Below are 23,578 nucleotides of genomic sequence, written 5' to 3' on the forward strand. Positions count from 1 at the left end.
TTTTTCATGTAGATTTTGGCTTTCTCATAGGCTTTTCTTCATATTTTTTAATCTTTGAAAGCTTATCCGAAATAATAACTGGTGAAGTAGCATTTTCTCCTAACAAGGCATTCTTTAAGTGTTTCGGCATTTGTTTTAATTCTATCTCAGGTGCCTGCAAAACAGAAGGCATAACTTTAGACTTAGAAAGAATCAAACGTAAATCAGAATGAATAGAAAATAAATTTTCTAACTCCCTGATTTCCTCTTGTAGTATTCTAACTCCCTGTATAGATTAAAAAAAATTAGTTTCTACAAACTCGTTTTTCAATGGATCAATAATATCAACATAATTTATGCTCGCCACTTTTTCTTGGTGTTTCATTTTCTTATACACATAAAATTTAACGATCTCACCATCAAAATCCATGTTAAAGTCCTTCTTCTTACATTGATTTTGTATTTGTTGTGCTAAGGAAGGTACGACCCAAAAGTATCTCAGAACAAGTATTCGTTCAGTTGTTTTCCATGTCAATAACATAGAAATCTGCTGGAAATAAAATCTCATTTACCATAACCAAGACATCTTCCAAGAGTCCTTCGGGATATATTATCGATTGATCCGCTAGTTATATTGTTACTCTTATATCCTTCGAAGAATCATTAGAAACTAAGTTGTACACAGATAAAGGCATTATATTTATAAAAGCTCCTAAATCACACATTAATTCCAATTTTACCAATTTTGCAAGGTATAACAAACATACCTTGATCTTAAAAATTTGGTGGAAGCTTTCGTTGGAAAACAACTGAAACATGCTCTCCTAAATTCACCTTTTCTATTCCGGTAAGCCTTTTTTTCGTGGTACAAAGGTCTTTAAGAAATCTAGCATACCTTGGTAATTTTCGGATTACTTCAAGGAAGGGTACGTTAATTTCAACCTTTCAGAACACCTCTAGAATTTTCTTCTCTTCAGCTTGTTTGTCTCTTTTTAATAACCTGGAAGGAAAAGGTGGTGGAGTTTCATAGGGAGATGGTGTTGGATCAGGCTTTGAAACTTTTTTTTTCTCTAGGGATTTATATCAATCCCCTTTTCCTTAGGAGGTTCTGTGCCAACTTCTTCTTCTTCTATTCAGGGTTTTAGATTTTTTTTATTCCGTTGTGGGTTTGTGCCAACATCCTCTAGGTCTGGTTTTTCGACAATTGTGTCACTTCGAAGAGTGATGACGCTTACATTCTCTCTTGGATTTGACTCTGTTTGAGAAGGTAACTTCCCTTGTGATTATAATCTTCACACGGTTTGATCCAGTTGGCTCATTTGTTTATTCAATTCTTGTAGACGAGCCTCTGTTCGATTTTGGATTTTTTCTTGGGACAAGGCCAAACGTTCAATAATGGATTCCAGAGAGGACTTTTGTGGTTGAAACGTTTGTGGGTGCCTTTGCTGATAGGCCTGATTTTTCCTTGGGTTTTTTCCATAGCTCAGATTTGGGTGGTCTCTCCATCCCCGGATTATAAGTATTGGAGTATGGGTTATAGGGTCACTGGGAAGGTCCCGGAAAGTTCCCTACAATATTTGCTTCTGCGCCGACTTCCTTTTGAAGCATTGGAAAACAATATGTCAGATGATTTGGCATTGTGCATATTCCGCATACTTTTGCTGATACAATTTTTCCTGCAACCAAAGAATTAACTATATCAGTTAATTTATTGATTTTGTTTTCTAAGGAAATATTACTTATCTCGTGAACCCGTCGACTGGGTTCACTTGAAGTGCCAAACTGCTGAGAGTTAGCAGCCATTGTCGAAATTAATTCCCTTGCTAGAGCTGGTGTTTTGTTCACACGAGCTCCTCCACTAGCAGCATCTATAGTTTTCATCTCCATTGGAAGTAGCCCTTCATAGAAATACTGGAGGAATGTTTGCTCGGATAATCTATGTTGTGGACAACTTGTACAAAGCTTTTTAAATATCTCTCAGTAATCGTAAAAAGATTCTCCATATTTTTGTCTTATTCTTAGAATGATTGTCCTTAATTAACTTGCTTTTGCTATTGGGAAAAACCTATCAAGAAAAATTTGAGTTAAATTAGCCCAAGTATTTATAGAATTAGGAGGTAAATAAATAGTCATTCTTTGGCTAAACCAGATAAAGAAAAAGGGAAAGCCCGTAGTTTTATTTGGTCTTCAGATACTCCTTGAGGTTTCATGCTTGAACAAACCATATGAAACTCTGTGAGATGTTTGTGTGGACTCTCACTGGGAATCCCATGGAATATAGAAAAAAATATGAGTAAGACCCATTTTCAGAGTAAACGGAGTTACGCCTTGAGGAAAAGTGATGCAAAGAGGTTGTTGTACGGCAGGTGCCATATCTAACTATCGAATTGTCTGATCTTCCATTGGCTCTAGCGTGTTCTTTGCACCTAGTGTATATTCGGTTATCAATTCTTCATTTGTATCAAAGGAAGATGATCCTTCCGGATTTAATTCTGGATCTGAATGCTCTAGTTGTTCTTGTTGTCGTTTCCTTCCCTTTTCTCGAAGCATTTTTACGTGAATTCATCTGGCTTGAGCTTTGTTTTTTGAACAAATTCTACCAAATCACCTGGATTACTTCTAGTCATAAATAAAAAAGAAACTACTTTATCAGTTACTTTAGCCGAAGTCCCAAGCAGCGGCACCAATTTTGACATGTGTCGTTTTATTGTCAAAATAATTCTGAATTCTTAAAAATAAATAAAGAAATAAAGAGAGAAAGTAGAATAGGGAAGCAGGGTCGATCTATATGGATTCTGGTGTTTTTGATAAAGTGAACTTTCTGATTTAAAAAATGATGAGATAAGGTAGATTTTTTATTGAGATTAAATAGGGGGTTTAAAAGTTATTTTTAAAATAAAAAATAAGAATTAAATAAAAGAAAATAATTAATTAAATAATCTAAAGTGATTGAGATAAATAGAAACTTATAGAGAAATTAGTCTCTGGCTTCAGCATTTGCCTCAAATTCCTATTTATCCTCGAAATAAATTTCTACTTCTATTATTTACCAGTTACAGTCTACATGGCTCAACCCCTGTAACTTTTTTTTCTCTCTTGTGAACGAATAACCCAAAATCTATTTTTGGATATCAGTCCTTTACAAAGGCTAACTACTACTATCGTCGTTAATGCCAAACTATTTCATAGATCTGGAAAACCCGAATCGGACTATGTTGCCTCAATGAGAATCGAGCCCGATCTCAACTTCCCTTAGCTGACCGCCGCTAAGTTTGTTCAAATGAAGTCGAACTTGCTACCAGTCGATTCTGCCTCCCAACTATAAATCAGAACAATTTTCGGATCAACGACCTATTTTTGATTTGAAAATGTTTTGATTTTAAAAAGATAGGTCGATTACCAATCTTACTCCTCCAGAAAATTGGGAAAATAACTCGAAGTTATTTTAGTGCATTTCAATCCTTATAATAGGGATTGAGTCATCGCTTCAGCCTTTGGCTATGGAGAATTTAGCTAAGTATGACAATCATACTTAGCATCTTTGAAAATAAAAATAAAGTAAAAATAAAGAACTTTGAAAAAGAAAAGCAAAACTTTTTAAAAACTAAAGAAAAAAGAAGAATGATGTCTGAATGTGTTTCTAGGCTTCCTGTGAGAGGGTATTTATAGCCTTCAAAATCATAAAAATAAGGAAATATAATTCCTAAAGTAAAGAGATAATTCCTAATAAAAATACTTAAACTATTTAAACTAAAATAATAAAAGATAAGATAAAATATAATATTTAAACTAATATCCTAAAAACATGAGTTTAACTCAAATTAGAATTGCAGAAACGCGCGACTGATCCATTTGTCCTTCTAGAAGCGTTGATTGGACCTTCTAGAAGGTGATGATTCATCGCCTCTTTAGACGCGCCATTCCCACTAATCCAGCCTTGATTTCGAAAATAAAAAACTACATAATTATGTCATTTTAGTGCAATTTTCAGATTCTATTGTCATGCACAGAAAATGAATCAAAACGAACAAATAAGCCACAAAAACCAACAATTAAGATTAATTTAAAAGCAAAACAATAACCAAATAAAGAACCTATCAATTGGTTTTTATGTCATTGTCAAAATGACATCGTTTTTAATAATTATGTTTTTGAGGGGTTATTTTGTGTAAAAGGTCTCTCCTTTTAACTTTAGTGGAATATGATCCTCATTTCACTTTTATTTTTCAATTTTTAGCAGTTTACGTTACCTAACTTTACTTTCTCCCATTTTTAGTCATTATTTTCAGTTTCATTTATTTTACTGTATTATTTAATTTATGCCCTTTTATTTTTGCTATTAACTTTATGCCTTTAATTTTCAATTATTTATTTTTCATCTTTTAATTTAAGCCTTTATTTTTTAGTATTTATATTTCTGTCTATTTACTTTCTAGTATTTATTTTACATGGTATTTAATTCTGATCTTTATTTTTAAGCACTTTATTTTCTGCATTTATTTACTTTCGTACTCTAATTTATATTACACTCATTTCAATCCTTTATTTTTTTTCTAGTTATTAAATTTTCTTGCTATTTTATTTTTGTACTTTAATTTCTACAATGTTTAATTTAGTTGTTTTTTCTTGTTTACATGTTTAACGCAATATTTATATTTTTGAGCATTTACTGTTAGGATTTGTGAAGCTCGATCGATCAACCGATATGTGCCAAGAGGGGGTGCATTGGCTTTTTGAAAGTTAGGGAGTAGGGAGTATAAAGATAGGAAAAATCGCACAATGATTTATAGTGGTTTAACTTAACGCATTTATATTTTTGAGCATTTACTGTTAGGATTTGTGAAGCTCGATCGATCAACCGATATGTGCCAAGAGGGGGTGCATTGGCTTTTTGAAAGTTAGGGAGTAGGGAGTATAAAGATAGGAAAAATCGCAGTTGCATCCACTACCTAAGCTCCTCACTTAAGATTTTCCAACAAATCCACTAATTTGTTCTTTCTTTTTGAAGGATCATGAGTAATCTTTACAACTCCCTATCTTTTCACTTGGCTAAGATAGAACCAAAACCCCTTTACAAAAGGATATTACAAAATTAAGCTCACTAAACCACACACTATTTACAAGAGAAAGGAAAATAAGATTGAAGAACTCTTTTCTTGTGTTTGATTGTTTGGATATGTGTTTGTTTACTTCAAGTGTCCTTGGAGTGTTTTTATATGTGAGAATGAGTTACTAGCCATTTCTAGCCTTTGGGGATGATTTGGACCCGTTTAAAGCAAAACATTTTGCAATTATGCGCAGGTGTTTTGAAACTTTTAAGGAGGTTTCGAAACCTACATTTAAACTTTTAAGGAAGCAAAATATTAGTTCTACAATCTCCTATTTTTTTATATAACAAAACCTTTGAAAACTGTTTTTAGTAAAAGCTCCCCTTTTGAAAAAAAAATAATGAAAAAGAGAAATATTTTGGAAATATTTAAGCTCCACCTTTTTCATTCTTTAAATAGAATTTTTCAAACCTATACGTCTCTCCCTTTTCGTTATATAAAAAATAATTCAAACTTTAGGTTAAAAAATAACAATGGAGAGTAAGTAGAAAATCTTAGCATTAAAATCATTTGAAAAATCAAAAGTTCCCCCTCAACGAATACATTCCAAACAAAAATTTGACTTTAAAAGCTTGACACTTAAAATACATTAAATTTCAACAAAGATGAACAAACAAGTTAGTACCACAAGAAATTCAATATATCCAAGTCTAACATACTTTATGCAAAACCAATTGTTTATTTAAGTACATGTGCATAAAGTTATCCAAAATATTTATGTATTGGAAAAATTGATATCGATTGTTAGAGTGATATAATTTGCAATAAATCACATGCATAAACATTTAAATTAAGGTCGAAAATTAAAATTTGTAAAAACAAAGCATTAAAACCAATTTTGACCAAAATTCACTATGATGAACAAACATTTATGAAAAATCATTAAAACTTTAGAAAATGTTCATCATAACACTTTTTAACATACATGAGATAGAAAATCAACACAAAATCATTTTAGTTCAAAACTCATGCATGCATACAACAAATAGGCAACCAATTAATAAAAAATTAATAACATTAAGCTTAGAGGTTACCCATTCCTTTTCAAGTGTGGTGAGAACTTCTCAATTTCTTCACTGTGTCACCATTGCTCCCACACACCTACAAGAGACATTTATTTGGATTTTGGTATCCAAATTGCCTTGGATCCTTGAGCATTAGTCTCAATGCCATTGTTCCTTTTGGAACCCAAACTTTTTTAATTTAAAAACGGTTTTCTTTCTTTAAAGGAAAAGTATATTCTATGTCACCATGATAATGACAATGTGAGCATTTTGTCAATATGAAATTAGATTAATTATTTAAAATGATTTCCTTTTATTTTGTTAAGCATTCAAGCTTAACTTTTAAATCAAAGCATTCTTTTTCAATATTTTCAATTTTTACTTTTGAAAGCTCTAAATCATTTTTCAAAATTTCATTTTGATTTTCAAAATCAACTTTTGCTTCAAAATCAAATCATTTTCAACTTTAATTTGAAATTAACTTCTTATATTTGGAATTCATGCTCTCAAATTCCAAATACAAATCATAGGCATCTTGTAACTATTTAAATGAATAAGAATTTGAATCAATAGAGTTAGAGTTACCTTGGGCTCTTCAAGATCCATTTGTAAACCACATTAATTGGTTCTTCTTTCTTGTTTCCATGGATCTCTTCGAGCTTATTCCAAAGTGTCTTGGCATTTAAACAAGAAGAAACTCCTTAATAGTCATCGGGGACCAAATGCACAAAACAACTTGTGCATTGCCTTGGCATTTTCTTGGGCATTCTTTCATTCTTGGTCACTCCACTTCTTTGTTAGAGAAGAATAACCATTCTCAATCATCTACCATGCTTCAAGATCATTGTATTGGATAAATAGCTTCATTAATTTCTTCCAATGATGGTAGTTAGCTCTATTGAAGTATGAAGGCTTGTCTATATGTTGGGAATCTTCCATATGGAACAAGTCGGAGGTGGAAGTCATCTTCTTCGTTATATCGAAAATAGATAGAGCTTCTTCAAGGATCGTCTCAAGGTTGTTAAATGTTGTGTGTTGTAAGTACTATAAAATTATACGCAAATAATGTGCAAGTATACACAATTGCTCAAGTAATAAAGTGATGAGTGTGTATTATCTCCACAGGGATTGGTGGAAATTACAAAGTTTAACTAAAGCAAAACACTACCCTATTTAAGTATAGTTAGTGATGATATGTACCAACGAAGAATGTTACGGAAATGAAAAGTATATGTTGGTGGATATGGATTGATAGTATGATGTGGTAGCAGATGAAAATGTAGTGGCAAGAGAAGATTATAATGTTGAAAATGATAAAAATGTCAAGATAATGAAAAATGATAAAAACAGTAAATAAATGATAGTTTAACAATTCTCACACAACAAGCTTCCACGGGAATGAATGGTAGAGATTGATTTAAGGATGCTAAAATTTATCTCTCAAGCAGATTTGATTTATCTAAGCATTACTTGCTCGACAGGATTTGTTGAAAGTGCTCCCGTTATCTCTAGTCTAAGGAACTTAATAGAATAGAATGACACAGTATCTGAAAACTTATGCTATTTATAAAATCTACCCCTCTTAGTCTTGAGATCATATCTTATTAGTCTCTCTCAAGCACTAAGGGATTAGGATATAGTACTTCTATGTCGGTTCTAAGCTTAAGAAAATACTACACCTCATTGCTTATGTGGATCTTACTTGTGTTTCTCTCGAATACTACAAGTATTAATGACTAAGTTTCTCTTGAACACCTAGCCTTCATCTAAGTAATGGACACTCTTATGCCTCCTACAAACTTAGAAGATGAAGCATTCATAAGTAAAACAAGTAAATGCAAAAGATAAATTTAAATTTACCATTAAAAATAATATCAAATATCCATAAAATAACCCCACCAAATAAGGTTAGTTCATGGTGGGGTTCGAATGATGCATAAAACAAAAATGAAATTCATTCGTTCCAACAATGCAATATCAAATGAAAAATAATAGCAAAGGGGAAGGGAGAAGAAGGCTTTGACGCAAGCAGTCTAGCTCGCCACTCCTTGGAGCTCGTTAATGGGTTTTAACACTCAAATTACCCATCATACCCCTAAATTCACACCTTGGGCATGAGTCTTATCCTCCCAGGTGGTAGTGGTCCCTAGCAGGCAGTTATAACAATCAGACATGTTCCTTGCCAGCTGTCATTTTTATAAAAATATATGTTTATTCTTTTTTGCACTAGAAATACCAAGGCATTTCAATCTACTTCAACAACGTGTCATGTCACAACATTCCTTCTTAGTTCAACCTTTTGCTTGCTATTTCCTGCACAACATAAACAACCACACATTTCCCTCATACAACATCTTTACAAGATAAAATAGCACCACCACCACTAATGCAACTACATGATCCTAAAATGACCGAAATAAGCATTTAAACAAACAATAACTTAAGTGAAAAAGGAATTAAAAGTAGCCTTTTTAGGGAGTTATCACACCCCTAAACTTAAGCTATTTCTTTTCCTCAAGTAATGGATAACACTTAACTCAAACAAAATGTCATGGCAATGTTCAATAGCAAATCAGTCAAGACAAAAATAGAATTTCAACCCTTAGAAAAATTAGGCTTCAACATGCTAGACATATAAAGAATTCAAGTAATTTTTCCTATATCAAGAGTCTTTGTGGTAGTGTGTGTGCGTGATTGTATCCAATCTATACTTAGCAAATTTAAAAAATTTCTAATCGAGTCTCCTGGTTTTGTCCCAGCATTTACATATTCATTAAGCATATTTATACTCCTTTTTTTTCAATGCTGCTACGAGGAGAGTTAGCCCATCACACCCTCCTTCCCACACTCTAGGTGAAAGGGAGCATGCCATCCACCCCCAAGCAGTTAGGTAAAATCATCCCGTGACTATTTTCATTCACTCATATGCATTTAGCTGCCATTTATTCAAAAAGTTACAGGTAATTCCATAGCAAATTCGAGTGTCCCTTTACAGCTATACCAAAGCATTTATTCATAATCTCATATATAAGGGACTTATCATTGATTTATCATTTAAGCGCAATACCAAATTTCGATGCCAAGACTAACCAGAGTTCATTCATAAAAATTTTATAAATTTCCTAAGTATAGAGAACATACAAATCGTGTAAGAATAATTCAAAAAGCATCAAGCCCTAGAGTAGTTTTATCATTCCCAACAGTCATTTACATTCAATTTCTAGCCTAAAAGTTCATCATCATTGGGTATCACCAAAACATTTTTTTAACTACCTTATTATTTACCGATGCCATGGCATAACGTTTTTCTATTACTATCACACATATGTTCTAAAAAGAACACTATCTCCCTCGAACTTAAGGGAAGCATTGCCCTCAATACTTAAAGAGACCTAACTAAGGAATAAAACTATATGCCATGTAATACCCCAAATATCAGATCAGGGACTATATTCAAAAGATTTGAAGATTTATTTAAATAAGTGGTAAAAGAGGAGAAAATGATTTGAAATAGTGTTTAGATTAATTTGTAACAATAGATAAATTAAGAGGCACTTTGGTATTTTAAGAGGGAGAATAAATTTAAAAATATATTATTATTAGGGATTTTAAATAGGGAAAAGAGGAAAGTATGATAATTTATACTTTTCTTCTTCTTCACATGGGTATTGCTCTCATCTCTAGCATAAGGTAAACTTCCATTAGCTAGTTTTTCCTTTAAATTATGGGTGGCTTTGGTAACATGAATTGATATGTAAGTTTAAGGAAGGATTAAAGAAGAGTAAAACTAAGTAATGGATGTTTTATAGGAGATTTAAAGAAATGAGTTATTGAATGGTATGTTGATATATGTGTTTTATTGGGGTTTATTAGTAGAATTGACATGTCAAATGATGGAATAAGATATTAGAAGAATGAAATATGATTAAAAACATGTTTAGAAAAATGACATGATTCTTGATTTGAGATGTTCCATGAAGATGTTAGATGTTAAAGGAGGCAAAATGAAGTAAAGTTAGTTAGGTTAAGAAAAGAGGAGTTAAATAGTATTGTTGGAGGTAAAATTATAAGATTAGAGGGAAAATTAAGTGAAAATTTGAGCTGAAAAAAGATGAAGTTGAGCAATGGTATTGGTACTGATAGAACAATACTGATACTATAGGTGTAAATAGATAGAAATTAGACGAACAATATCGGTACCAATACAAGTGATATCGATACTGATGGGGTATCGATACTAATAAAGGGAAGTATCGATACCATGGATCCAGAATGTCAAAATGGTATCGATATTGAAAGGGGTTATCGGTACCATATTATAGTAGTATCGATACTGAGATAAGGGTATCGATACCATACAACATAGAATATAGAAATGGTATCGATATTGAAAGGGGGTATCAATACCATAGTATAGAAGTATCGATACCAGGGTAGTAGTACCGATACTAATGAGGTTGGAACTATAAGATAGATTGAAATGGTTATAGAAATTTAAAGAATGGTACTTTTAAGTATTAAAGTATAAATGATAGGGAATATACTAACATTTGGTAAGGTATATGTCTTAAATGGATGATTGTGTAGATAATAACCAAGCTCCTGAATCTAGAAAGAAAAGGGGGAAAGACAAACTTGATGACTAGCCAGACATCTCTACATATTTTTAGCGGGGATTACAGGTGAGTACCTTATTGTAATATTTGAGAGGAAGAACATTCAAATTGGAATGTTTAAATTTATATATGTTTTAGAATATTAATTATATTATCTTTATATGTATGGAAAGAGTATTATGAATGAGTTTTAGAGTATGAACTGCTATAAACTGAAGCCATAACTAAAATACATGAACAGATGCATTAAGGCATGAAAGGATTCACTAATTAAAGTGCATAAACGGATGAACTAAGGAATGAAAGGATGCCATAACTAAAATACATGAACAATTGCATTAAGACATGAAAGGATGGCATAATTAAAGTGCATGAACGAATGCACTAAGGCATGAAAGGATGCCATAACTAAAATTCATGAATGGATGCATTAAGGCATGAAAGGATGCCATAATTAAAGTGCATGAACGGATGTACTAAGGCATGAAATGATTCCATAACAAAAATACATGAACGGATGCATTAAGGCATAAAAGGATGCCATAACTAAAATGTATGAACGACATAACTAAAATGTATGAAAGACATAACTGAAATTAATGAATACTTATTAAAGAAAAATGAAAAAAATGATAAGTATGATGGACATACCAAAGATATTTATGATGATAGTATGAAAGAAGTTTGGTTTCGATAAGAATGACTTAACTAATCCTTATAGATGATACGAATTAGTTTGAAATCAAATAACCATGAGATATTGATGTATACCTTAATTGTCTTACAATACTATGTCTCACTAAGTAAATGCTTAATGTGTGTTGCTTCTACGCGTAGGTAAAGGCAAAGAGTAACTGCGTAAAGAGTACAGCTATAGCAACAGTGATTATCAATTCAGGTTAACTCATCAGTGAAAAAAGGGGCAATCTAGTTATTTTGTAAAAACTTATTTGACATGTAATTGAAGTATTAAAAGTGCTCTGAATTTCAATTAAGTAGAATTTTTGTAACCAATTATAGTCAATGTTTAGCTTTATCTTAAAATGATATGTTTTTAGAAATTGAAAAACAAAATTTTATGGGTTTTCAAATAAGAAACTATTTCAAAAGTAATGTGACATCTGTATCTTGTGTACGAAAAGGTATATAGGGGATGGATGTTACATTTATTGGTATCAGAGCTACAAGTTTAGCCGATTCTCGGACGAAAATGGTTTTATTTTTAAAATAGAAAAGGGATTACATGCCATAAAGATTGTCAATGTTACTGGTATTGTGTCATTAGAGTGAAATTGATGACAATTCTTACTAATGGTAATGTTATTATTATGTATGTCATAATAGATGTCAGAATCTTCAATTTCGTGAATAGCTGGGGAACATGAGAGGCAAGAAGGAACTGATAGTGAAAGTTATGAGGCTAATAGTGAACATCATCTCCCTTCTGAAAATGCTGGTGCACCTGCACCTTAGGGGATTTTGGTGCCTGAGTTGGGAACTTTTATGCAAGGCCTTAACACCATACTAACTCAGTTTCAACCTCCCCCTACTCATCTAGCATTGATAATGTTAATCCCAAAGGAACTGAAGAGCTTGGGAGCTCTAGAGTTTCGAGGAGAAGAAAGGGAGGGTCCCATGGAGGTTGAATTATGGTTAAATAATGTTATATTAATGGTCAAGAGTCTTCAATGCTCGGATTTGGAAATTTGGGAGGAGTTGTATTCACCACCGGAGTAAGTGACCTGGCAATTCTTCCTGGAAGAATTCAAGAACAAGTGTGGGCGAACAATTCATAAGGGCAATGCTATTAAAGTTTCTTAATTTGAAGCAAGGTGATCGAGCTATACATGAGTTCGAGGATGAGTACAATAAGTTGATTCGTTTCTCCACTGAAGTCGTTCCAAATGATAAAACAAGACGTGATTGGTTTATAGGGGGTTTAAGGCCAAAGTTGAAAGAGATGATGTTGACCTTGAACTTGCCAAGTCTACGAGAAGTAATAAACCGAGCCAAAGCTATTGAAAGAGCTCAAGAAGAGACATTAGCTGCAGAGTAGAGTGTTTAGACGGGGAAAATAGTGGGAATGCCTTCCACTCCCCATCATGTTAAAAGAGGAAAGGGCTCGAGTTCCAGATATACTGATAGAGATAGTTCTAAAGCAGCTCCACAGAAAAATAGACCATCTCAGTCTTTTGCTGGTAGCTCGGGTAGAGCATTTAGGGAGAAAAGTTCATGTCAAACATGTGGCGAATTGCATGGGGAGCATGCAGACTTCTCAGTGGACCTTGCTTCCTATGTGGTGAGACTGGTCACTTTGCTCAAAACTGTTCTAAGAAATCTAGGGACAATTCGATGCAATCTGAATGATCGGTGGATGCCTCAAATAGAAGGAGATTAAGGGGTAGATATAGGGGACGAATGGATTCAATACAGAGACAAGAGACTCGGGGAGTCACTAAAATTTACAACATTAAGAATAATGAGGATCAAGATGATCCTGAAATCATAACAAGTATTTTCCATCTTTTTGATGAGCCTGTATTTGTTTTAGTTGATCCTAGTTCTACACACTCATATATTAGTAGAAAATTGGTTAGAATTAGAGGAAACCCTTTAGAACCAATTATGACTAAGAAGATAGTGATAAATCCTATGGGTTACAGTGCGAGAGTAACTAGAGTATGTAGAAAATGGACTATAAAGATCCAAGAGAGTGTGTTTCCTGTAAACTTGATGGAGTTACCCTTTGATGAATTTGATATCATTTTTGGCATGGATTGGTTGTCTTCACATTATGGATGGGTCTATTGTAGTAAGAAACGCTTGTTTCTAAAGGATGTCGAAGGTTCAGAAATCGTAGTGATCGGCGAAAGAGCGAAATTACCATCAAATGTGATATCAACTATGGCTGCAAGGAAAATGATGTCGAAAGGATATATAGCTTTTCTAGCCAAATAGATACTCGAATTCTAGATGTTAGAATAAATGATATTCCCATAGTTAGAGAATTCTCGGATGTTTTTCCCGAAGAGTTACCGGGATTGCCTGCAGATCGTGAGGTAGAATTCAAGATTAAGGTTTACCCAGGTACCGAACCTATTTCTATTGCTCCATATAGAATGGCTTCAACTGAATTGAGGGAATTAAAAGTCCAATTGTAAGAGTTACTCAATAAGGGGTTTGTAAGACCTAGTGTTTCTCCTTGGGGAGCGCATGCTCTATTTGTGAAAAAAAAACGGGTCTATGCGATTATGTATCGTTTACCGTCAGTTAAATAAAGTCACAATAAAGAAAAAGTATCCTCTTCCGAGGATTGATGATCTGTTTGATCAATTGAAAGGAGCAATGGTGTTTTCTAAGATAGATTTAAGGTCGGAGTACCATCAACTAAATATAAAAGAATATGATATTTCAAAGACAGCTTTTTGGACTCGGTATGGGCACTATGAATTTGTAGTGATGTCATTTGGCTTGATTAATGCCCCTAAGACATTCATGGATTTGATGAACCAAATATTCCAACTATACTTGGATCAATTTGTGGTGATATTTATAGATGATATCTTGGTATATTCTAAGTAAAGAGAAGAACATGATGCTCATCTTCGAGTAGTTTTTCAGACACTTTGCAAGAAGAAGTTATATGCCAAATTGTCAAAGTGTGAATTTTGGTTAGCCGCAGTTGTTTTCCTTGGTCACATAGTCTCCTCAGAAGGCATAGGAGTAGATCCAAGAAAGCTTCAAGCTATAGTGGACTGGCAACCCCCAAAGAATGTTTCTGAAGTTCAGAGTTTCTTTGGACTTGTTGGTTATTATAGATCGTTTGTGAAGTACTTCTCAATGTTAGCGTTTCCACTAACTAAGTTGTTACGAAAGGATATGCAATTTATCTGGACGGAGAAATGTCAAGAAAGTTTTGAAAGGCTCAAGAGGATAGTAACAGAGGCCCCATGTTGGTACAACCTGAGGCAGGTAAAGACTATGTTGTTTTCAGTGATGCATCCCATAATGGGCTGGGGTGTTTGCTGATGCAAGATAGAAAAGTTATAGCTTATGCCTCAAGACAATTGAAGAATCATGAGAAAAATTATCCGACTCACAATTTAGAATTGACAGCTGTTGTGTTTGCATTGAAAATCTGGCGTCATTATCTGTATGGGGAACAATGCCATATTTATACGAATCACAAGAGTCTAAAGTACTTGTTGACTCATAAAGAAATGAACTTGAGGAAAAGAAGATGGATCGAGCTTTAAAAGGATTATGATCTAATTATTGATTATCATCCCGAAAAGGTGAATATAGTAGCGGATGCACTGAGCTAAAAGATTTTTGCCTCTCTACGGGCTTTGGATGCGCATATGTCACTAAAGGAATATGGTGCCTTGATTGCTGAGATTAAGTTAAAGACGATGTTTTTAGATCGGATAAAAGAGCTACAAAGTCAAGATAAGAAATTTTAGAAAGAATGTCACAAATTGAAAAGAATGAGACCAAAGACTTCGAAATAAGAGTGGATGGATGTCTATATTATCGGGGAAGACTTTGCATTCCCAATAATGATGAATTGAACAAATATGTTCTTTATGAAGCACATTATATCCCTTTGACGATGCATCCAGGTGGGAATAAGTTGTATCAGGATTTAAAAAGTCGTTATTGGTGGCATAGTATGAAAAAAGATGTATCAGAGTATATGTAAAAATGCTTGACATGTCAGCAAGTGAAAGTTGAACATCAAGTACCCTCCGAATTGCTTCAACCGATATCCATTCCTGAATGGAAGTGGAAGCGAGTTACCATGGATTTTGTTTCATGGCTACCTTTATCGCCAGGCAAAAAGGACTCCATATGGGTAATTGTAGATTGATTGACCAAGATAGCTCATTTTATTCATGTTCGAATAGATTACTCGATGGATAAGTATGTAGAGTTGTATATTAAAGAAATGGTCAAACTGCATGGAGTGTTTATATTAATAGTATCTAATTAGGACCCAAGATTTACTTCAAGGTTCTGGAAGTTGTTACATGAGACATTGGGTACTCGATTGAACTTCAGCACAACTTTTCATCCACAGACAGATGGGCCGACAGAGCGAGCTATCTAGATAATTGAGGATATGTTAAGGGCATGTGTGATTGAGTTTAAAGGATCATGGGAGAGGTATTTGCCTTTAGTAGAATTTGCATATAATAACAATTATCAATCGAAAATTGAGATGGCCACGTATGAAGCTTTGTATGGGAGAAAGTGTCGAACACCATTAAATTGGTTTGAAATAAAAAGACCGAGACCTAGTTGGGCCGAAATTGATTAAAGAAATGGAGGAGAAAGTAAAGATTATTCAAGGTAATTTAAATATAGCCTCCGATTGGCAGAAATCTTATGTTGATTTGAAAAGAAAAGAAATTGAATTTCAAGTGGGAGAAAAAGTATTTCTGAAGGTGTCGCATTGGAAGAAAGTTTTGAGATTTGGGTACAAAGAAAAGCTGAGTCCGAGATTCATTTGACCTTTTGAGATCTTGAAAAAATCAGACCAATAGCATACCAATTAGCTTTGCCTCCGGATATGGATAAGATCCATAATGTTTTTCATGTATCGATGCTCAAAAGATACCGATAAGATCCATCGCACATTATCACACCGGAGAAGATAGAAATCCGATCAGATTTAACTTATGAAGAAGAACCAATGCGGATCCTAGCTAGAGAAATAAAATAATTGCGCAACAAAAAGATTCCTTTAGTTAAAGTACTCTGGCAAAATCATAAACTTGAAGAAGCTACTTGGGAAAGAGAGAAGGACATGAGAATACAGTTTCCATACCTATTCATACCATGTATTTATTTAAATTCGAGGACAAATTTTCTTAAGGGGAGAATTCTAATACCCCAAATATCAAATCAGGGACTATATTGAAAAGATTTAAAGATTTAAGATTTATTTGAATAAGTGGTAAAAGGTGAGAAAATGATTTGAAATAGTGTTTATATTAATTTGTAACAATAGATAAATTAAGAGGGCACTTTGGTCTTTTAATAGGGAGAATGAATTTAAAAATATATTATTATTGGGGATTTTAAATAGGGGAAAATAGGAAAGTAGAATAATTTCTACTCTTCTTCTTCTTCACGTGGGTATTGCTATCCTCTCTAGCATAAGGTAAATTTCCATTAGCTAGTTTTTCCTTTAAATTATGTTGTCTTTGGTAACATGAAGTGAAATGTAAGTTTAAGGAAGGATTAAAGAAGAGTAAAACTAAGTAATGAATGTTTTATAGGAGATTTAAAGAAATGAGTTCTTGAATGATTTGTTGATATATGTGTTTTTATTGGGGTTTATTAGTATAATTGACTTGTCAAATGATGAAATAAGAGATTAGAAGCATGAAATATGATTAAAAACATGTTTAGAAAAATGACATGATTCTTGAGTTGAGATGTTCCATGAAGATGTTAGATGTTAAAGGAGGCAAAATGAAGTAAAGTTAGTTGGGTTAAGTAAATAGGAGTTAAATAGTATTGTTAGAGGTAAAAGTAAAAGATTAGAGGGAAAATTAAGGGAAAACTTAAGTGAAAAATCGAGCTGAAAAATGATAAATCTGGGCAATGGTATCGGTACTGATTGAATAGTACCGATACTATAGGTGTAAATATATAGAAATTTGATGAATAGTATCAGTACCGATGCAAGTGGTATCGATACTGATGAGGTATTGATAATAACAAAGGGAACTAACGATACCATGGATCCAGAATGTCAAAATGGTATCGATAATGAAAGGGGGTATCGTATCATAGTATAGTAGTATCGATAGTGAGAGAAGGGTATCGATACCATACAACACAGAATATAGAAATGGTATCGATATTGAAAGGGGGTATCGGTACCATAGTATAGAAGTATCGATACCAGGGTAGTAGTACTGATACTAGTGAGCTTGGAACTATAAGATAGATTGAAATGGTTATTGAAATTTAAAGAATGGTACGTTTAAGTATTAAAGTATAAATGTTAGGGAATATACTAACATTTGGTAAGGTATATGTCCTGAATGAATGATTGTATAGATTATAACCAAGCTCCTGAATCTAGCAAGAAAAGGGGAAAAACAAAGTTGCTGACTAGCCAGACATCTCTACATCTTTTTAGCAGGGATTACCAGGTGAGTACCTTATTCTAAGTATTTGAGAGGAAGAACATTCAAATTGGAATGTTTAAATTTATATATGTTTTACATTATTGATTATATTATCTTTATATGTATGGAAAGAGTATTATGAATGAATTTTAGAGTATGAAATGCTCTAAACTGAAGCCATAACTAAAATGCATGAACAGATGCATTAAGGCATGAAAGGATTCCATAATTAAAGTGCATGAACGAATGCACTAAGGCATGAAAGGATGCCATAACTAAAATGCATGAACGGATGCATTAAGGCATGAAAGGATGTCATAATTAAAGTGCATGAACGAATGCACTAAGGCATGAAAAAGTGCATGAACGAATGCACTAAGGCATGAAAGGATGCCATAACTAAAATGCATGAACGAATGCATTAAGGCATGAGAGGATGCCATAATTAAAGTGCATGAATGGATGCACTAAGGCATGAAAGGATGCCATAACTAAAATGCATGAATGGATGCATTAAGGCATGAAAGAATCCATAATTAATGTGTATGAACGGATGCACTAAGGCATGAAAGGATGCCATAACTAAAATGCATGAATGGATGCATTACGGCATTAAAGGATGCCATAATTAAAGTGCATGAACGGATGCACTAAGGAATGAAAGGATGTCATAACTAAAATGCATGAATGGATGCATTAAGGCATGAAAGGATGCTATAACTAAAATGTATGAACGACATAACTGAAATTAATGAATACTTATTAAAAAAATGAAAGAAAGAAAAGTATTATGGACATACCAAAGATATTTATGATGATAGTATGAAAGGTGTTTGGTTTCGATAAGAATGACTTATCTAATCCTTATGGATGATACGAATTAGTTTGAAATCAAATAAACATGAGATTTTGATGTATACCTTAATGCTCTTACGATACTATGTCCCACTAAGTAAATGCTTAATGTGTGTTGCTTCCACGCTTAGGTAAACGCAAAGAGTAAATGCGTAAGGAGTGCAACTGTAGTAGGAGTGATCATCAATTCAGGTTGACTCATCAGTGACAAAAAGGGGCAATCTAGTTATTTTGCAAAACTTATTTTGCATGTAATTGAAATATTAAAAGTGCTCTGAATTTCAATTAAGTAGAATTTTTGTAACCAATTATAGTCAATGTTTGGCTTTATCTTAAAATGATATGTTTTCAGAAATCAAAAAATAAAATTTTATGGGTTTTCAAATAAGGAACTGTTTTAAAAGTAATGTTATATATGTATCTCGTGTACGAAAAGGTGTACGGGGGATGGGTGTTACAAGTCATGCAATGGAATGCAAAATGAATGCAAATGGATGTACCTCATGTTTTAGGTGGTGGTGTTGCAGTGGAGGTGCTGGAAACTCCTTGTCTTTACGCTTGCGAAGTGGTGCAGGGCTGGAATCAGTAGAAGTAGAATATTAATGAGAGATATCGATGCGTCCATCCGATGTCTTTGTAAAATGGCTGCTACGTCGAGCAAGAGAAGGTTCAGGTGTAGGAATGGGACTGGGGGTTCTGTCAGCTGGTACCATAGGTGAGTCCAGAATCAGGGATGAAGAAAGGTCTGGAATAGGTTCATCAATAGGGGTACCATCTTCATTTAGTTCTGGAGAAGCCTCGGGTTACCATAATAGAATGTAAGAGCATTAATCGTATGATAGATACCATCGTATTGTGGGTTGTTGGCATTAGCTTGTTATTTATAAAATGGTTCCACAGCTTGGCACGCGGTTGGATGTGTTCACGGTTAACCGAGTAATGACTGGTTTGGTGGCCATTCCAAGAGGTATTCGGAAACACAAATCCTCCAAAACTCCATCGTAAGTTGCATTGTCGACGTCTTTCTCAAACTTTGTATGTTGGTCTTCAACACCATGTAAATGAAAGTAACGATTAAAAGAAGTTTGTGTAAATTGAATGTACTTACCTCGCACGAAAATAACATGCTGGTTCGGTTTGGAAATATTGGCATAAAATTCTTTCACCAACGATTCATTCATAGAACCCGGATTCCTCGCAAACTTGTGCCACTTGTGTGGAGTGACTATATCCATCAAGTCTGGTCCGAAACCTCCATCTTGTTAATCTATAAAAGTGAACCTTAACTTAAAGAAAAGCTTCAAGTTTTAGAAGTTATGAAACCTTGCTTTTGCTTTATCGTTTTCAAACTTTTGAGTAATAGGAGCTTCTGCCTCTTTAGGTCTAGTACGCACCATTTTTATAGTGTTTTGAAGAAAGAAAATGAAAAAAGGAGTGTGTTTTGTGTGCTTGGAGAACTTGAAGAGTTTCGGCTATGGAGGAAAATGAGGGAAGAAAAATATGTAAGTAAAAATTAAAGGAAATAGTGAGAAAGATGGAGTGAGTGGATGGTTGAAAAGAAATGAGTTGATGGGGTAAATGGATAGGAGAAAAGAAGAAAAAGTAAACTATAAAATTAAATGTGATGTGAAAAGAAAATGGAGAGAGAGAAATAAAAATAAGGAAATAAAATAAAAGAAATGAATAAATCAAAAATAATATTTTCCTCCTTAAATTACTTTTTCTTTTCATCCCTTGATAACCTTTCCATGTATGGCTGCAGTACAATTGGTCCCCTACAAAACAAAATAAAATTATGCACGAAATAAAATTAGAATAAAAATAAAAATAAAGAAAATAATAAATTTGTTATTTATGCACAGGCAACGAAATTTATTGTCGTGGCCTTGAAATTTGGTTTTCAGTTGGGCACACTCCAACATCGTGCAAGTACATCATTGTCTTGTCGATCAGTGGTGGAACTCTATTGTAAGCTTTTAGACGCTGGCCGTTGACTTTGTTGATCATCCCATCATCTATGTTCTTGATGTTAACAACTCCATGGGGATAAACATAATGCACCTCAAATGGTCCTGACCATCGAGATTTAAGCTTCCTAGAAAAACGTTTAAGTCTGGAATTATAAAGCAACACTTGTTGGCCAACATGAAAATGATGTGGCATTAGTTTTTGGTTGTGCCACTTCTTGGTTTTTTCCTTGTATATCCGCACATTTTCATATACTTGTGTCCTAAACTCTTTCATTTCAATAAGTTCCAGTAATCTCTGCTCCCCAGCTAACTGAGCATCAAAATTCAAACGCTTAATAGCCCAGTACGCGTTATGTTCGAGCTCGACTCAGAGATGACATGCCTTCTCATACACCAACTTGAATGGTAACATGCCCAGAGGAGTTTTGAATGATGTTTTATACGCCTACAGTGATTTATCTAACTTTGGTGACCAATCCTTCCGCCTTGGGTTCACCACTTTTCTAAAATATGCTTGATCTCACAATTGGATATCTCACCTTGACCATTTATCTGTGGATGATATACCATGGCAATCTTATAACAAACTTCATATCTCCTTAGTTCCTTGGCCATCAACTTGTTATCGAAGTGGGTTCCCTCATCACTAATGATGGCTCGAGGTACTCCAAACTGAGTGAAAATATTCTTGTGCAAAAACCTTAGTACATTTTTAGAGTCATTCATTGATTTTGCTATTGCTTCTACCCACTTGGATACATAATCCACAACAAACAAGATGTATAGATCACCTTCAGAAGATGGGAATGGTCACGAGAAATCGATGCCCCAAACATCAAACAACTCTATTTCCAAAAATACCTTGCAGCGGCATTTTATGTCGCCTGGATATGTTTTCAGTTCGTTTGAATCGATCACAAGATTGTAAAATGTATGAGCATCTCTGAATAGAGTTAGCCAATAAAATCTTGATTGCAGGACCTTGGCAGCAGTTCTTGCTCCTCCAAAATGGCCTCTACTTTGGGCCGAGTGACAATGGTATAAAATGTCGTGTTGTTCCTCTTCAGGTACACATCGTCTAATGAGCTGATCAGCACAATGCTTGAACAAATATGGCTCGTCCCAAAAATAATACCTTGCATCGTACTTGAATTTCTTTTTGCCCCGACTGTTCAAATCAAAAGGCAGTATTCCACTAACAAGAAAATTAACAAGGTCAGCGTACCACGGGATTGTTGTGGCATATAAAATTTTCTCATCAAGAAATTCCTCTTGAATGTCTACAGTGTCATGGCATTCATAATTGTTCTTTAGCCTAGATAAATGATCAACAACTTGGTTCTCAATACGTTTTCTATCTACAACCTCTAAGTTGAATTCTTGCAAAAGTAAGATCCACTTAATAAGTCTAGGCTTTGCATCCTTTTTCTTCACTAAGTATTTTATAGTCGAGTGATCAGTGTGAACAATAACTTTAGTGCCTATTAGGTATGGTCTAAATTTATCAAAAGTAAATACAATGGAAAGTAATTCTTTCTCAGTGGTGGTGTAGTTCAATTGTGCTTCATTCAATGTATGGCTAGCATAATATATAACATGAAAAAGTTTAATTCGGCATTGCCCCAAAATAGCTCCTACGACATAATCACTCGAATCACACATCAACTCAAATGGAGATGTCCAATCGGGAGGAACTATAATAGGAGCTGAGATCAATCATTTTTTCAGCTCACTGAATACGCCGAGTCATAACTCATCAAACACAAAGGGTTGCTTTTGTTGAAGTAATGTGCACAAGGGCTTAGAAATATTGGAGAAGTCCTTGATGAATCTTCTATAAAATCCAGCGTGTCCAAGGAAACTCCTTATACCCTTGACAGAAGTTGTTGGTGGTAATTTTTTAATTACTTCAATTTTTTCTTTATCCACCTCAATGTCTTTATGATATATTTTATGGCCTAACACAATGCCTTCAGTAACCATGAAGTGGCATTTCTCCCAATTTAAAACCAAATAAGCTTTCTCACATATTTTGAGAACTTTTGCCAAATTGTCGAGGCATTGCTCAAAGTTGTCTCTAAAAACAGAGAAGTCATCCATGAATATCTCAAGGAAATACTCAATCATATCAGAAAAATAGCTTGCATACAACGCTGAAAAGTTGTTAGGGCATTACAGAGTCCAAAAGGCATCATTCTAAAGGTAAAAGTGCCACAGGGACAAGTAAATGTAGTTTTCTCCTGGTCCTTTGGTGCGATAGAAATTTGATTATACCTTGAATACCCATCTAAAAAGCAATAGAATGCTTTTCCTGCCAATCGATCCAACATTTAGTCGATGAAAGGTAGAGCAAAATGGTCATTCTTTGTAGCTTTGTTGAGCTTATGGTAATCCATACATATCCTCTATCCAGTAACAGTGCAAATGGGTAATAATTCATTATCCTGATTTATAACCACAATCGTGCCTCCTTTCTTCGGCACACATTGAACAGGGCTCACCCATGAGCTATTCGATATAGGGTAAATCAATCCAGCATCAAGCCATTTCAGAATCTCTTTCATTACCACTTTCTTTATAACAGGGTTGAGTCTTCTTAGTGGTTCTATCGAGTTACCATGGCATTCCTCTAGCAGAATCTTATGCATGCAAATCGTGGTACTAATTCCTTTCAAATCATCCATAGTCCAACCATGTACTTTATTATGTTGCATCAAAATACTTAACAAACTTTTCTCTTGGTTAGTAGTAAGGTTAGAGGAAATAATCACTGGTAAAGTGTTTTCTCTACCCAAGTAAACATATTTAAGATGCCCTAGCAAGGGTTTAAGCTCTAGGGTAGGTGCATGCAATAACGAAGGCTTATGAGTAATAAATTTATCAAAATTCAAAGGTTCAAAA

At 34.0% G+C, this 23,578-nt stretch overlaps 1 protein-coding gene across 1 annotated transcript; it reads right to left on the reverse strand.

Annotated features, from left to right (window-relative positions):
• Window positions 1-20,579: 20,579 nt before the first annotated feature.
• On the reverse strand, window positions 20,580-21,403 carry LOC120130178. Its single transcript, XM_039147486.1, has 2 exons — window positions 21,245-21,403; window positions 20,580-20,987 (listed from the first exon to the last, which is right to left on the reverse strand). The coding sequence occupies exons 1-2, from the start codon at window positions 21,401-21,403 to the stop codon at window positions 20,580-20,582; spliced, it is 567 nt and encodes a 188-aa protein (XP_039003417.1).
• Window positions 21,404-23,578: the final 2,175 nt, after the last annotated feature.

Source organism: Hibiscus syriacus, unplaced genomic scaffold, assembly GCF_006381635.1.
Source record: "Hibiscus syriacus cultivar Baekdansim isolate YM2019G1 unplaced genomic scaffold, ASM638163v2 tig00110528_pilon, whole genome shotgun sequence".
NCBI classification, from domain to species: Eukaryota; Viridiplantae; Streptophyta; class Magnoliopsida; order Malvales; family Malvaceae; genus Hibiscus; species Hibiscus syriacus.